General features: G+C 38.1%; 1 protein-coding gene across 3 annotated transcripts in view; it reads right to left on the bottom strand.

Moving 5' to 3' along the window:
- The window catches only part of LOC150106825 (uncharacterized), a 325973-nt gene that overhangs the window by 108115 nt on the left and 201890 nt on the right, over positions 1–15968 (bottom strand). For all 3 annotated transcript variants that reach the window (XM_090393339.1, XM_090393337.1, XM_090393340.1), the window contains one exon: positions 12183–12218. In XM_090393339.1, coding sequence (XP_090249465.1) covers positions 12183–12218 — 36 coding nt within the window. The remainder of the gene's footprint in view (positions 1–12182; positions 12219–15968) is intronic.

The raw sequence follows: 15968 nt of genomic DNA, 5'->3' as shown, positions 1-15968 counted from the left end.
TTTGCAATATTGAACTCGCATCCCATTTCCGTGACCAATCACTCAATCTATTCAAGTCTTCCTGTAAGGCCACAACATCTTCACTACACATCATGGTTCATCCCAACTTTGCATCATCTGTAAACAACTGAATATCTCCATCCAAATTTTACCTATATCATTAATATACAAGTTAAACAGCAATGGACCTAAAACAGACCCCTGAGGCACTCCACTAGCGACTTTCCTTTTCCTGGATATTGCTCCCCCATACACAAATTGTTGATACCTATCAGATAGCCAGTCTCCAATCCAATGCACCAATCTAATATCCAACCCCATCTGCTCTAGTTTGACTGTCAACCTATTATGAGGTACTCTATCAAAAGCCTTTGTGAAATCCAAGTATATTACTGTATCCTTCTCCTCTGTCCAAGGAAGTAGTCACTTTATTGTAATAAGTAAGCGGATTACTAAAACATGACCTCCCCTTTGGCAAATCCATGCTGTCCATCAAAGATAATTGTTGTCAACCCAATTCTGGATTCCTAGTTCTCATATGCTTCTCCAACAACTTAACCACAACACCTGACCCACAGATAGGCCTATAGTTTGATGCTTGAGTTCGATCACCTCATTTATGAAGTGGCACAATCTTGCCCTCCTTCCACTACTTAGGAACTTGACCGAGTGCAAGACTCATATTAAAAAAATATGTCAAGGCAGGTGTCACCTCCCTGGCACATTCTTTCAGAATATGTGGTGATATATTATCAAGTCCCACAGCCTCATTAACATCTAGTTTACTCAACTCCCCCATACACCTCATGCTCACCTACAGTCAGTCTCTTCTCCCCATCATCAGCTGCTCTCAATCTCTCCATGAAGTCACATTCACAAGATTGAAAGATCTTTATGAACTGCTCATTAAGTATCTCCACCACACATTCTGCATCAGCTGTCTTTATACCATTTTCTCCAATCAATGTCATCCTTCCATAATTATTCTTTCTTTTGCTAGCTACATATCGAAAGAACTTAGGATTCTTTTTGGCTTCATTAGCCAACTGCTGTTCATACCTCTCTTTACCTACCCCCACCAACAAAGTCACCCTCCTTGCTTGGTCTTTGTAGACCTCATGGAATTAGTTATTTCTACTTCTCTTATGCTGCCTCCACAATGCCCTTTTTCTCTCTGATAATGAAGAATTTCCCTGAGAGCGACTGTACCAAGCCTATAACAATGGGGTTTCTTCACTCCACCTGTAGCAGGAGCACTTTTACGAGCAGCTTTGTTGGCTAACTGCTTTTGTGAAGTCTTTCCTCCGGTAGACTTACGAGCGGTCTGCTTAGTACGTGCCATTACTTCACTATCTCTTATACTTCACTTGCCTGGAAAGATGCACTAAAATCTGAAAAAACAACAAAAGAACAGAGTTCAATGCCTCATAGCCATACAAATAATAATTAAAAGATACAGGACAATATTTTTCAAGGTAGCGTGCATTATTGCTGCTCTAACACTGATCTGCCTGAAAATACAATATTTCTGTAATATATATGAAGTTACTTCCAGAAGATATAATGGAAATACCAACATTGATCTAAATTGCTACAAACTTCTGCAAAGGAAGTATATTTGTGGAACACCCTGGGTGAGGCCTTTGAGGAAGTATTCCACAAAGACCTCACCCAGTAAAGAAAACATATAATAAGGAGAAGGAAAGCTCTGAAATTGACAAATTCCATATATTACTATTATCACGGGCAACATCGAGGGCCTCCCTCGATGAGTCATTAGACTCATCGAGGGAGGCCCTAAATCATATTCATCACAACTATTTGACATTCATACAGTATCTATCATACCTCGCCTTAAACTCATTCACTGTCACAGCATCCACCACAGACTCAGGGAGCGCATTCCACTCATTCACTACTAAGTAACGAAACCAGCTCTAACACCTTTACTAACCACATTTTTGCCCAGTTTCCATGGATGTCCCCTAGTCCTCCCACAACCAGCCCTGTTCTCAAAAATATCTTCTGAATTAATTTTATAGAAACCGTTCAGTAATTTGAATGTCTCAATCATATCTCCCCTCCTCCACCTATCAACCAATTTTTGCAACCCACAAATCCTCAACCTGTTCTCATAAGGTTCATTCCACGACCTGCTATCATCTTGGTCACTCGCCTCTGGATCCTCTCCACCTCCTCCCCATCAAGAAGAAACCTAGGTGACCAAATCTGAGCACAGTAGTCAAGATGGGGTCTTATCAAGGCTCGATACAGAGGAACAATAACCTGCTTGTCTCTGCTTGTCAACGTATTCTTCAGCAACCAAGTGATTTGATGAGCTGATTTGGCCACTTTTGCAATGTGTCCCCTAAATTTCAATGCCTTATCCACCAACACTCCTAAATCTCGTGCCTCATTAATTTCCTGGAGCACGGTTCCACCAATGCAGTAAACTGCCGCCAATCTTTTCACCCCAAAATGCATAACTTTACATTTTGCCACATTAAATTGACATCCACTCTCCTTAGCCCAGACCTCTAATCTATCCAAATCATCCTGCAAAATTTTGATGTCATCTGCATTCACTATTGCCCTACCCAACTTCGCATCATCCGCAAACAAATGAACTGTTCCTCTCAGATCCTTTCCTATATCATTTATGAACAAATTAAACAGCAGTGGTTCAAGAACAGATCCTTGTGGCACACCACTAGTCACAGGCCGTCTTGTGGACTCTACTCCTGAGTAAACCACTCTCTGATATCTCTCCATCAACCACCCTCCTATCCATCTCACCAACCCTTTGTCCATCCCCATATGCTGCAATTTACTGATTAGAATTCCATGTGGTATCCTGTCAAAGGCCTTAGCAAGGTCCAGTAGAATCACTGTAAACCCATTACCCTTATCCAGTTCAGCCGTCACTGTGTTATAATACGTGAGCAAGTTACTGAGGCATGACCTACCCTTCACAAAACCATGCTGTCCCCGATACAGTATCCCATTTTCTTCTATCCATTCTTGTATTTTCCTCTTGACTATTTTCTCTAAGACCTTGATAATGATTACTGTTATGCTGATTGGCCGGTAATTTTCAACAGCAGCCTTGGAACCACCTTTGTGCAGCGGAACTATTTTGCCCTCTTTCCACCCCCTTGGGACTGACCCAGTCCTGAGGCTCAAATTAAACAAAATGGTCAAGGGCACTGACAATTCTTTAGCAGCTTCACGTACGACACGAGCTGGTATACCATCCAATCCCACAGATGTATTGACATTGAGGTTCTGTAATAGACTAGTTACCTCTACTTCATTCATCACAATTCCAGTATAAGCTGTTGGTTCTTCCATTCCTGCAAAGTCACCAACTGGATGATATACTCTTGCAAAGTGCTCGCTCAGTAATTCCACAATATCGACTGATTCGGTTACCTCCCTACCCTCAGCATTTTTTAAAATCATTCTACCATGAGCATTTTTCCTTTTACTTGCAACATATTGAAAAAACTGTTTGGGATTCTCTTTAGCCTGCGTGGCCAATTTCCTTTCGTAATCTGCTTTTGCTTTTCTTACCACCCTTGTTACCATCCTGGCCTGAGCTTTATACTGTTCCTGCGGCTGATGGTCACCCTTCTCCTTAAATTCCCTCCACAACTGTTTCTTTTTTTGTTGCTCAAGCTTAATAGTGTTATTCATCCATTTAACCCCTACTTAATTTATTATTCGGACTCTAGGTATACAGTCAACCATTGCCTCCTGCAAACAGTTCTTAACCACCTCCCATGCACTATCAACATCCAGCCCTTGCACTTTTACATGCCATGGCATTGAGCCAAGCACACACACCTAAGCTTGTCATACTTACTGGCCCGGTAATTCCACATGTACCTGTCTTAATTGTAAATTCGACTCCTTTAGCCACCTCCCACGACATGACCTTATGGTCACTCTCACCAATTGGTGGCAACCTGGTCATGTTCGTTACAGCCACATTCTCAGTTGCAATTACTAGGTCCAGCACTCTCTGCCCCCTGGTATTTTCCACTACATGTTGCCATAGATAGTTGTCCCTTAATAACTGCATAAAATCCAATTCCTTCCTCCCATGTGCCCTCTCCTCTTTCAAGTCAATGTGACCATAATTGAAATCACCCATAATAATTACCCTCCTTCCACTCATTTCTTCTATTTGCTTATGCATACTATCCCCACCATCTATTCCATCACCTGGTCTATAGCAGCACCCAATTGTATATTTTGTTCTGCTAGATTCTATCTCGCACCAAAAAGCCTCAAATGTGCTTTTTTCCCCCATCCTGCAGTTCAACTTCTATACTCCTTGGCTGAAGTTCATCAGCTATCATCAATAACACTCCTCCCCCCTTTTTATTCACCCTGTCACTCCTGAACACGCTATACCAGTTGCATTCAATCCCACTAGCTTTATCATCTTCTGTCAGCCATGTTTCACTAATACTAACAACCTGTGGCCTGGAAGTGCCAACCATGGCCAAAAAACTCTTCCTTCTTGTTCCTAATACTCCTGGCATTAATGTACATGAATCGCAGAAGCCCATTTGTCCCATCCCTACTTTAATGCCTTATACTAACTATCCCATTCTGATTTGTTGTCCGTCGTACTCGCTCGGGCATAATATACTCCTTCATACACTTAACTGCCTCCCTAAAGTCTGCATATCTACCCCCCCCTCTTAATAAATCTAGTTTCCCTGAGTCTGTACATCCACTTCCACATCATTCATCAACACTTTTTCAAGTCTCCATACACCAACTCCATTCAAATGTAACCCATCCATCTTATATAAGTCCTTTCGCCCATCGAACTCATTCCACACATCCATAAATTCCACACCACTCTCCATGCATAACCCACGCATAAAGTCATTGGCAATTATGGCCCTCCTTCTAAACACTTCACTGTCATACCGCAGTAAGATACTCACCATCCTAACTCTCTCACTCTTCTCTTTTGCTACCTCAAATAACTCCCTCACATCCTCTATCATTTCCATTTTGTCCTGTTTCAAATCATTCGTTCCTGCCACGATTATCATCTCTTTCACCCTCTGTTTTTGCAGTCGAATAGATTCGCTGACGTCCTTTATGTTCGCACCCGGCTGGTACGACTTCGTTAAACTCTCAATTATTACACCTCTTAATAGCGAATCCCCATACAGCACTCGCTCCTTCATTTTATTGACGTTTACGAACATTCTATTATTTGCCGTCACAGGCTTCAGCCGGTTATTTGTCAGTACGTTCAACACACATTTTTCCATATGCTCCAGTTGTCTTTTAGCTCTGTGTATCGCACCGTTCAAACGGACAATTTCGCTACTCGCATTTATCTCACCATTTTATTATCGATCAAATCGTCCAATCTTTCTGTATTTCTACCTTCATTTACACTTTCAGCGACGCTCTCACCCTATCTGGCACTACCACGCAATTCTCTAGCACACCACCATTTTCTACATTCTGACTATCGTTAATGATATCACTCTCAATACATGAAACACACTTGAAATCCTCATTCTCTTTACACTTTCTGCACATATTAACTACACTATCACTTTCTAACCAGACTCCCACCGCTCTTCGCAAGGCATACATCTCACAGACAGCACATTGCATAAATTCGTTTACATCAAAACTCTTAAACAAACATGGCGACCTGGCCGCCATTTTTTTCTTTATCGGTGCATGTGTACGCTATCTTATCTTAAAGATAATAATTAAAATAACAGAAAACACGCAAAAATTTCACAGACACACCAAGAAACAAAAAGCAAACAATACTACTTAAAATTCTAGTAAAATATCTAATGTTAACACAAAATACTACTAATCTTTTCAGGAGCTCTCGACAAGCCGACGATCTAATCAGTGCGACACCAAGCCACTGATCAATATTTGATCAGTGGCTTGGTGTCGCACTGACTCCCATCAGTATATATATATATATACTGATGGGAGCAAAACAGAAGAAAACATCAGTTGTTCTTTCAGTGTATATTACAGACAGTCCATGATACAAGAACCCTGCTCTAGACTACATCCCCCTCTGTTCCAACAACCAAGCAGAACAACTTGCTATAGTTCATTCACTTACATATCTTTGGGAATTAGAACTCAACACCTTTCATTAAAAGACCACAACAATTTACAGTGACAGTAGAAGCACTGTGATGGCATAAAAAAACCAGCAAAACCATCTAGGATCAACAGAGCAGGCATGAAATCTGGTATGGAATCTCACTCTAGAAAGATGGAAAATAAAGTTCTGCTGGGTGAGGGTGCCTACTAGGGTAGCAGGAAATGAGAAAGCAGATATCAGCTGGCTAAAGAAACAGCTATAAATGAACAGTTAGAAACAAGTCACCAAAAGTACTCAAAATTTGCTATAAAAACATTTGCAGAAGAAGTAAGCCTAAAATTGTGGGAAGAAGAATGGATAGCATCTAAAAACAGATCAAAAACAAAAGAATTCTTTCCAAATATCAGAAGCTGACCCCGACTGAAAATACATGCCATCTCTCCAGGTTTAACCAAATTGTTCATATTACTTCAGGTGCAAACTTTGTTTGCTTATACTTGGATAAAGGATTAAACCAAGAATATAATTTCTTCACATCTTTAATTCATGGTATTCCTTTGACTGTTCTAAAGGACTGTCATCTGGAGTTGATGCTGACTCTATGCCACCTATTTGCACCTTTTGGCTACTCATATATAGAAATATGACTTCTGCATTACTTCAACCTTGGTATCACTTCTGGTTCTGGCTCCCACTGATGAGACCTCAATAAAAGTGAAAACCAGTCTGGCTAGTGACCCTTATGCATGTCCGTAAGGATACGTGTTTTGCATTATAGGATACTATAGCAAGTGATGTGAAGTCTTAGCTTCCTTATACGAACTGCCCCAGTCCTGAAATTACTTCAGGTGCAAACTTTGTTTGTTTACACTTGGATAAAGGATTAAACCAAGAATATAATTTCTTGGCATCTTTAATTTATGGTATTCCTTTCATTGTTCTAAAACACTGCTCTCTGGAGTTGATACCGACTCTATGCCACCTATTTACACTTTCTTATTCCACTGGTATCTATCCTGCAGTCTGGAAATTAGCCCATATACAACCTATTCCTAAGAAGGGTAACAAATTTTTACCTTCAAACTACTGTCCAATTTCTCTCACCTCAATTCTTCCTAAAATAATAGAAAGAACCATCAACACCAAATGTTACATTATACCATTTGTTTGGAAAAAGACCTAAGTTCAATTCTCGTCATGACCGGAGGAATCTTTATATGTTTTAGTGTCTCTATAGCACAATTGGAAGAACAACAGTACATTATGCCATTCGATTGGAAAAGACCTAAGTTCGATTCTTGTCATAAAGGGAGGAATCTTTATATGGATTTTTTCAATTGAAGGTGAGTTAGCCGATCTCATGCAGAAGTAGCAGGGTTTTTTCTCCTGGAAACTCAGGTTTCTCATCCCGTATACAGACAAATCAGCCCTTCAGAACACACGCAATTTACAGACAAAAAATACTAGTTGTGGTAGTGAGCAGTAGATGATAATGGTATTGAAGGTTTGATATATTGGTGAAGACAGAGAGTCGTAGAGTAGGTGTTCTCCCTATGAGTCTTTGGACTCCTTGGAGGTTTCACAAAATAATAATAATAATAATAATAATAATAATAATAAAACAGACAGTATGGATTCCATCATTGCTGATCAACAGGGGGATCTGCTAATCTATGTCACCCATCTGTGGACAAAACCATGAAAAGGTTTGGAAAATCTCAAGTGGTTGCCCTTGATATCTCCAAGGCTTCTGACCGAATCGCACAAAGGTCTGTTAAGTAAAGTCCTATCATTCAATCTGCCCTGACTTCTGCAATTGGATAGCCAGCTTTCTGAATGACTTTCACTTCGGGTATGAAGTGAAAGTCCATTCAGATGGTGGATGGGTCCTATGTTCTAACTATACAACTAATACTGGAGTCCCACAAGGTTCTTTTCTTTCACCTAACCTTTTCTTTCTATATATAAATGATCTACTCCAGGTGACAATCAATCTAGTACACAGTTCAGCTGATGAGAGCACACTGCACTCCTTTTCATTTGACAAACCTTGCAAAACACAAATCAACACAACCTGCAGAATCCTAACCTCTATTACCTTAAATTCTGATCTTCAAAACATTTCTTAATGGTGTTTGGATAACCCTGTTAACTTCAATGCTAGCAAAACACAGCCCTGCATTATTTTCCACTAAAAAGTGTTATAAAAATAATCATAATTTAAAATTATGAATATTTTTAAAAATTGTTTATGTTAGTATATTATTAGTTTTGCTTTCATGACACATATATCGGCACTTGTGATGTACTGTTTTTGATATTATTGTCAAAATGAAATTGATGTACTTACTAGAATCTGATAATTTGTAATAATATGAACATTTTTTTAATTGTAATTTAAAATTGTGAAGTGTTGAGATATTTCTTGTGATTTGTGAAGACATCCTCATTACGGCAATGGAGACGTGTCAGCCATTATACATAACTTCTTGCTTGCCACTTGCATGAAATCCGCATGCTCGCCGAGGAGTTTGATGCATGATTGACAGCTGACAGAGAGTTCGGTATCAGGGTAACAAAGAAAACAAGAGAGAGCTAATGGAAGTTTATGAATGCAGACTGGAAAAATTTTCTTCTTAGAAAGTTTAAAAGTTTTACATGACAGTCAGAAGAATATTACTAGAAGATTCTGAAAAGGAATCATAGAGCTGCGAGTCTTTAAGCTTGAGGAGATGAGACTGTCAACAAGTATTTAGTAAATAAAAGAAGATATTGCAGTCGATGTTCTAATTGAATGTCTGAGGAAACGCTGAATGGAAAGTTTCATCTGTCTTAAGGAAGCCAGATCTATTTGTTATTTCTACTGGAAAATGCAACAAAATTGGTTGCATTTTGGCTCAATGAAGAAGTAGATGAAACTTTTTTCTCAGGTACAGTGAATTGTGCGTGAAATTGAACTGCAAGAGGTAAGAGTATTTATACTTCAGTGAGACAGGAGGAATGATATTGTATGCTGCATAAAGAAAAAAACAAGGATCCTATGGAAAAGAAGTAGAAGAAAATTTTATATTTTCAGAAAAGGCCCTAACAAAGAAACTGACTATGAACATTTTGTTATTGTGAAAATAAGATGTTTAGTCTGGTAGACATGATTATGAGTCAGAGAATGGATGATTCTAATATTTGTGGCTAAAAAAATCTCTAAAGTGTAGATTTATTTTAGAAGGCCTTGGATCCAGTTATTTTTGTAGTTGTGTAATTTTATTTAAAGCGTATATATTGTTTTAGCTTGGTCTTGAGTCAGTGATTTTCCAGATTCTAAAAGAAACAGTTAAAAGTCATTGCACCAATTTGAACTGAACCCTTGTGTAAATACTAAACACTCAAAATAAAAACAATCTTTATAGAGACAATCTTTAATATCTAAAACAGTATCCTTTTATTCCTGTTTTACCTCTGACAATACCCAAATCTCTATTAATGAAGGGATTTACCTTTTTGCAATACCTCTAACCACAAATTGCTCTTGGCATAAACACATCACAAATATTGTCTCTTCTGCATCCAAAAAATCAGAGCATAAGCTGACTACCTATATGCTAGGAACTTATGATATGCTTTCTTCTCTTCCTTGACTGCCTCTTTAACTTTCTGAGTTTACCATGGAGTTCTGATTTTTTAACCCTCCACATGCATTTCCAGCTGAATTAATCAATGTTTTCTTCAGGGTTTGCAACTGAATCTCCAAGGTTTGGTTCTTGTTTTTGATCTCCTTTATTTTTTCTTAAATATAGCATTTGTGTATCCACAGTTCACCTCTGATAGCTATTCAACTGTGATTTGTTTCAAAACTTTCTTATGCACCCTTCTTTTCAAGATGAAATTCAGTTTTATCCTGCTCAATCCTAAATGGTGATCACTTCCAATTTCAAATCCTTTGTGCTCTTGTGTCTGGAACCATGGGGAAATCATCTGTTAATAATAACTTAGTCAATGAGACTTATTTCTTGTATCTTCTCACCATGTGAATTTGTACACATTTTTATGCTGGAACATGGTTTTAGTAACAACTAGTCCATGTCCTGAGCAGAAATCTAGAAGGTACTTACCATTATTATAAGCTTTGCTCTTTTCTCCAAATTTTCCCAAAACATTCCTATTTGTCTCATAATCATCTCCTACTCTACTGTTTAGATCACCCACAAGGAGAGCAACTTTTCCTTGTTGATTGTCAGTTACCTTCTCTAATGCCCCCAAAAATTCCTCACTTATTTCTTAGTAGAACTTCTGTGGGGTCACAGGCTGGCTTGGTTGGCAGAGTGGTTAGCATACCCACTCTCCAACCAACAGGCTCCAGGTTTAAACCACACCATCAATCCCAAATAATGATCACTTCCAATTTCAAATCCTCTGTAAACTCTTGGGTCTGGAACTAGTGGGAAATCATATGTCAACAATACAATGTTTGTGATTTCTGTAGGTGGGAGATGAATTTCACTGTCAAGTGTGAAACCACTACCCCACTATCACTCCTTGATCTTTAAGCTTGAACATATCTCATCAACTGGAACATCAAGGAGATGCCTTGTGATATTTCACTTCTAGAATATCTGTTTATGAGATGTTACTGTAATTGGTATTCCTTCTGCTGATGTTGCTCACATTATGTTTCCAAAAGAACATCACCAGAACATAGTTGTTTAACTGTTTTAGGAAATCTTGCCAATTCTTCTAAACCCTTTTGGCATAAATAAAAGAATATTTTGTCTTGAGCTTTTACCTGTTGCAGTGATGATTAGAAACACTGGTACATTCATATGTTTGTTAGCTGTTTTCTGTTTCTGTCATCACATTATGGATATACACTATCTGCACTTGTCTGAGGCCTTGTGAAGATCCCTGAAAAATCCGAGAATAAAGGATTCATGCTCAACAGAATTTTTGTTTCAGCACCAAAAATTATACCCAGCAGAGAGTCACATATGGAAAAGAGGTTTGCTATAGCAAACTTCTTTACAATACCATTGATCTTTGCAGACAAACCTACTTAGCTGATTGATCCTGACCAAGACATCCATGGCTGCTTGTCTTGCCAAAACAGTGCAAGACTATAAGGATCCCCCCCCCCTTTCCAGATGTCCATGATTCACTCTGTGAATCATGAATTCTTTGCTCTCTTCCAGATCATTGAATTCAAGATCTAGAAAAGAGAAAAAAATAGGTAAAAAAAACGAGGAGGAAGGAAAGGGCCAGTATTATCACTGGGAGATTAGTTATATACACGAATGTATTGAAAGCAATTTTAGCTTACAGATTTGAGAGTTTGGTTAGGAAAACAAAAGAATGAGTGTTCTGAGAAAGATTATTGCATGAGTGAGGGGGGGGGGGAATGACAAATGGAATCAATAATAGAATCATATTCAAAATGAAGATGTTAGGAAAATAGTAGACATTAGCATTCATGAAAGATCAATAAAACAGGCATTTTGTAATATTGCAGGAAAAGGACCCAAAGGAAGACCAAGATCTAGGGGGGGGGGGGGGGGAACTGTGCAGTTAGTTGCACCTTAGAAGAACAAAATACAAGATCTGGGAATGTTGAAGTTCTAATAAGAACATAATAATTTGGAGGAAAATTAATGTAAACTTAATGATAATGATAGTCTAAACTTATCGCAGAGCATTATAATCATATTCTGTATATGTACCCTTGATGGTACATGTCAGGAATTTGATTACGATGATGAGTCTAGCTCATATTAAGTAACATGTAACATTTCGTTTAGTTTTTTTTTTGCCACTTTTTTGCCATTTAGTTTTTTGCCTCTTCTCTCTCTTTTCAAGTGTTGAAAAGGTGTGCTTTAATTAAAGTGCATTTTTTTTTACTTATCTATGATTACTTTGCATATTTAAATCACTATAACTTAATGATTAATATTAATATCAATATAATGATTAATAAGCAAAAATACTAAAATGTAGTTAAATTTTCATTGTTTTAATCCTATTTATAAGTTCAAAAAAAAAATGCATAATCATAATGGAAAAATAAAGAAACACTCACTTTGTGGAAATTGGTCCAATGCTGAATCTTTCAAACCTAGCAATTTATTATTTAATATCATTACCTGTAATAAACTCATTCTAATACTTCACAATTTATGATTATACAGTAATCCTCACAATATATTATTAATTAGCATGTAATTATATATTATTCTAAATAAACTTATTCTTTCAAATTTTACAATCATGCTGCCTAAATGTCAATGATAATCTCATCATGACAAAAGATGTAGAGTATTGTTTCAGAAAGTCATCCATTAGTTGTTTGATTTTTGAATTTAGTGTGTAAACAACAACTAAGACTACAATAAGCATATTCTTGATTAGGTAAAGGGAAGCAAAGCACTTTGTTGGTAATACAATACAGTTTTGTCTGAAAAAAAGTGTGAACACCAAGAAATAATAGTACAAGTAAGCAAATGAATTAATTCTTTTAATTTTTTTTTTCATGTATTCATGAATAGACTCATTCTACATAAATGATTTTTGCAACCATTTTTAGTAAACAAGTAAAAAAAAAAAAAACTGAAATCAGAATAATTATTTGAGTTCAAGGGATACATTTAAAAAGTAGGCAGTGGAAACACAAACTGAAAAGTCGCAAAAAAAATTTGTGAAATTAATTTTTTTTATAATAAATTATTTCAAAAATTGTATCAATATCAATAATGCCATCTTCGGGAACATAAAGATATGGTATGTGCACTCAGGCTTTCATCCTCATTTGCTTTGTGTTAGTTCCTGAGTGCACATACCATATCTTTATGTTCCCGAAGATGGCAATGTGACATTGCTGAAATATAGAAGTTATTCATTAAAGTTATCTTTAATTAATATACTTTATATGCGTTGTTAATTCCGTAAACTAATTACCAGTTATGTCTAACCAACGTATAAGTCTTACTACTAGAATCATGATCATCCACGGAGATGCAATCGCACGAAAGGTCCGTCAATACGGCAAATTGAGGTTGAAGATATCGAGGCAAATAAATCGTCTGACGTTCCTAAAACGCTGCCGGGATAACAAAGTCATCCGTAATTGTGTGAAATTGAAGCACCGTTTCACTTCCGAGAAAGCTCTACGCATTTATAACCGCACTAGCTTCGCCCTGTTAAGAGAACAAATTACCGTGACGCGCATTCTCCTTGCCGATGAAAACAATACCTTACGGGCGCTAGAGGAAGAGCTTTCTAATACACTTGGCCTTGATCTATGGTCTATACTTCATGACATCTCATGCACATGGGCAAGAAAGGAATTCGAAAAAATACGTAGTCGGCACATGAAAAAATACGAAAACCTGACAAAGACTTCTACTTCTGTACCCCAGCCACCTCAACACTGTAGTCAACCTCTCGGCGGCAGTTTTAAAGCCTGAAGCACTCACCGCACATTCATGTGGTCACAATTTCGCCCTAGCTCCTAAAAGGATACCTGCTGAAGAAATCATTATCCAAATAGAGCGTGGAATTCGCAACCTGCCTAACCATATCGCCAACAACGTGAGACTGGATGTAGTCGGTGTTCTCACTAAAGCCAAACCTCCAAAATCCAACTTATCCAAAAACGAATATACAGCCCTACAAGAATTGAAAAACAACAAAAAAATAGTAATCACCAAAGCTGATAAGGGAAGCACCACTGTGGTACTCGATCAAAAAGACTACAAAGGTAAGCTAAATTCTTTAGTACGAGACCGTACTACTTACCTCTCCATTGAATATAATCCGACCAGCTCTCAGATTAGAACTATCCACAGACTCCTTAAGAAAGTCACTTCTTGGCCTGTGGAAGTCACCAACAAACTTAAACCTTATAACTCTAGACCCCCCCTGATTATATGGACTCCCAAAAATACATAAACAAAATGTGCCATTGCGTCCCATAGTGGATGGCATTGATTCCCCCACATATAAATTAGCCAAACATTTAGCCAAAACGCTCACACACTACACTGGCAACACACCATCACACATAAAAAACTCTGCCCACTTTAAAGCCAGTATAGAAAACCTCACACTCCAACACACTGACATAATGGTCAGTTTTGACGTCTCCTCCCTATTCACTAATGTCCCACTCAAAGAAACCCTTGAGCTCATCCAAGCCAAGTTTCCTCCCGATATCTCTGCCCTATTTCAGTTCACAATGAACTCAGGCTATTTCGTTTGGCAAGGAAAGTTCTACAAACAGATAGAGGGGACAGCCATGGGTTCACCACTTTCGCCACCCTTGGCCAATTTCTTTATGGAGACATTTGAAGAGAAAGCCTTAAACTCCACCCCACAAAAACCCACTATTTGGCTTCGTTATGTGGATGATGTGTTTGCTATTTGGCCACATGGCTCAGACACACTCCACTCCTTCCTAACACACTTAAACAACCAACATCCCAGAGTCCAGTTCACCTTAGAAAAAGAGGAAAACAACACCCTCCCCTTCCTAGACACTTTAATCACCCGCCAGCTTGATGATCTTTGGTTTTCTCTGTTTACAGAAAACCCACCCACACTGGCAGATACATTCACCAGCAATCCCCCCCCCCTCACAACAATATGGGGTGATAAAAACACTATATAACAGGGCAAAATTAATCTGCTCAGATGACAAGGCCCTGACTATTGAACTAAACCACATCCTCAACACTTTCTTAGCCAATGGCTATAACCCCAAAAAAATCCAAAAAATACTAAAACCTGTAAATCACAACCCCCCTCCCCCCCTCCACAATAAAGATTACACCAAGTCTATCACCATCCCCTACATCCAGGGCACCTCTGAAAAAATAACCAATATCCTCAAAAAATATGACCTCACTTCCTGTTACAGACCATATAAAAAGTTGGCATCCCTTATCCGCTCTACCAAAGACCAACCACTTCCCCTAGACCTACCTGGTGTATACCAGGTCCCTTGCAGCTGCAAATTGTCCTACTTTGGCCAAACAGGCAGAACAACAAATATCAGGATTTCAGAACACCAAGACTACATCCGGTTTCACCAGTACAGCCGCTCTGGGCTGGCAGACCATGCCTTAGATACCCACCATAAAATCCGTTGGAAGAAAATAAAAATAATCCATCGCAGCAAATTTAAATACGAAAGATTATTCAAAGAATCTTCAGCAGCTCTAAAAAACGTTCCTAACCTCAACAAATTTGGGTGCATGAAACTGCCCCAAATTTGGGAGACTTTCATTATGAGAACTTCAGCCCAACTGCCAAGACTACCAAATTAGCCCGCAAGAGGGCACCATTAGGACTTTAGGAACAATATTAGTTTCTTGCTTTCATCCTCATTTGCTTTGTGTTAGTTCCTGAGTGCACATACCATATCTTTATGTTCCCGAAGATGGCAATGTGACATTGCCGAAATATAGAAGTTATTCATTAAAGTTATCTTTAATTAATATACTTTATATGCGTTGTTAATTCCGTAAACTAATTACCAGTTATGTCTAACCAACGTATAAGTCTTACTACTAGAATCATGACCCTAGTGGCTAAATACAGTGCTAGGCTGCTCTGAAATTGGTAATCATTATGTGACGTGCTCGGTTAACTGAGGTTCAGATAGTACAGAGTTCAATGTAGTAGTTATTATTTAGATTATTTATTTAAAAAAAAAAAAAAAAAACCACTGCTTCCTTAATTTCTTCTATAAAAAGTTCTGATGAAGTAGCCAGATGTATTTTGCAAAATGTTTTGGTTTTGATTAATCTCTATAGCATTATGCAAAAAAAATAAAATAAATAGTTTCCTAATACTTACATAACAAGCA

This window comes from Typopeltis vanoorti, chromosome 5 (assembly GCF_054136105.1).
Source record: "Typopeltis vanoorti isolate ZY-2024b chromosome 5, IOZ_Tvanoo_1.0, whole genome shotgun sequence".
Taxonomy (NCBI): Eukaryota; Metazoa; Arthropoda; class Arachnida; order Uropygi; family Thelyphonidae; genus Typopeltis; species Typopeltis vanoorti.
This window is presented reverse-complemented; position numbering and strand designations above follow the sequence as displayed.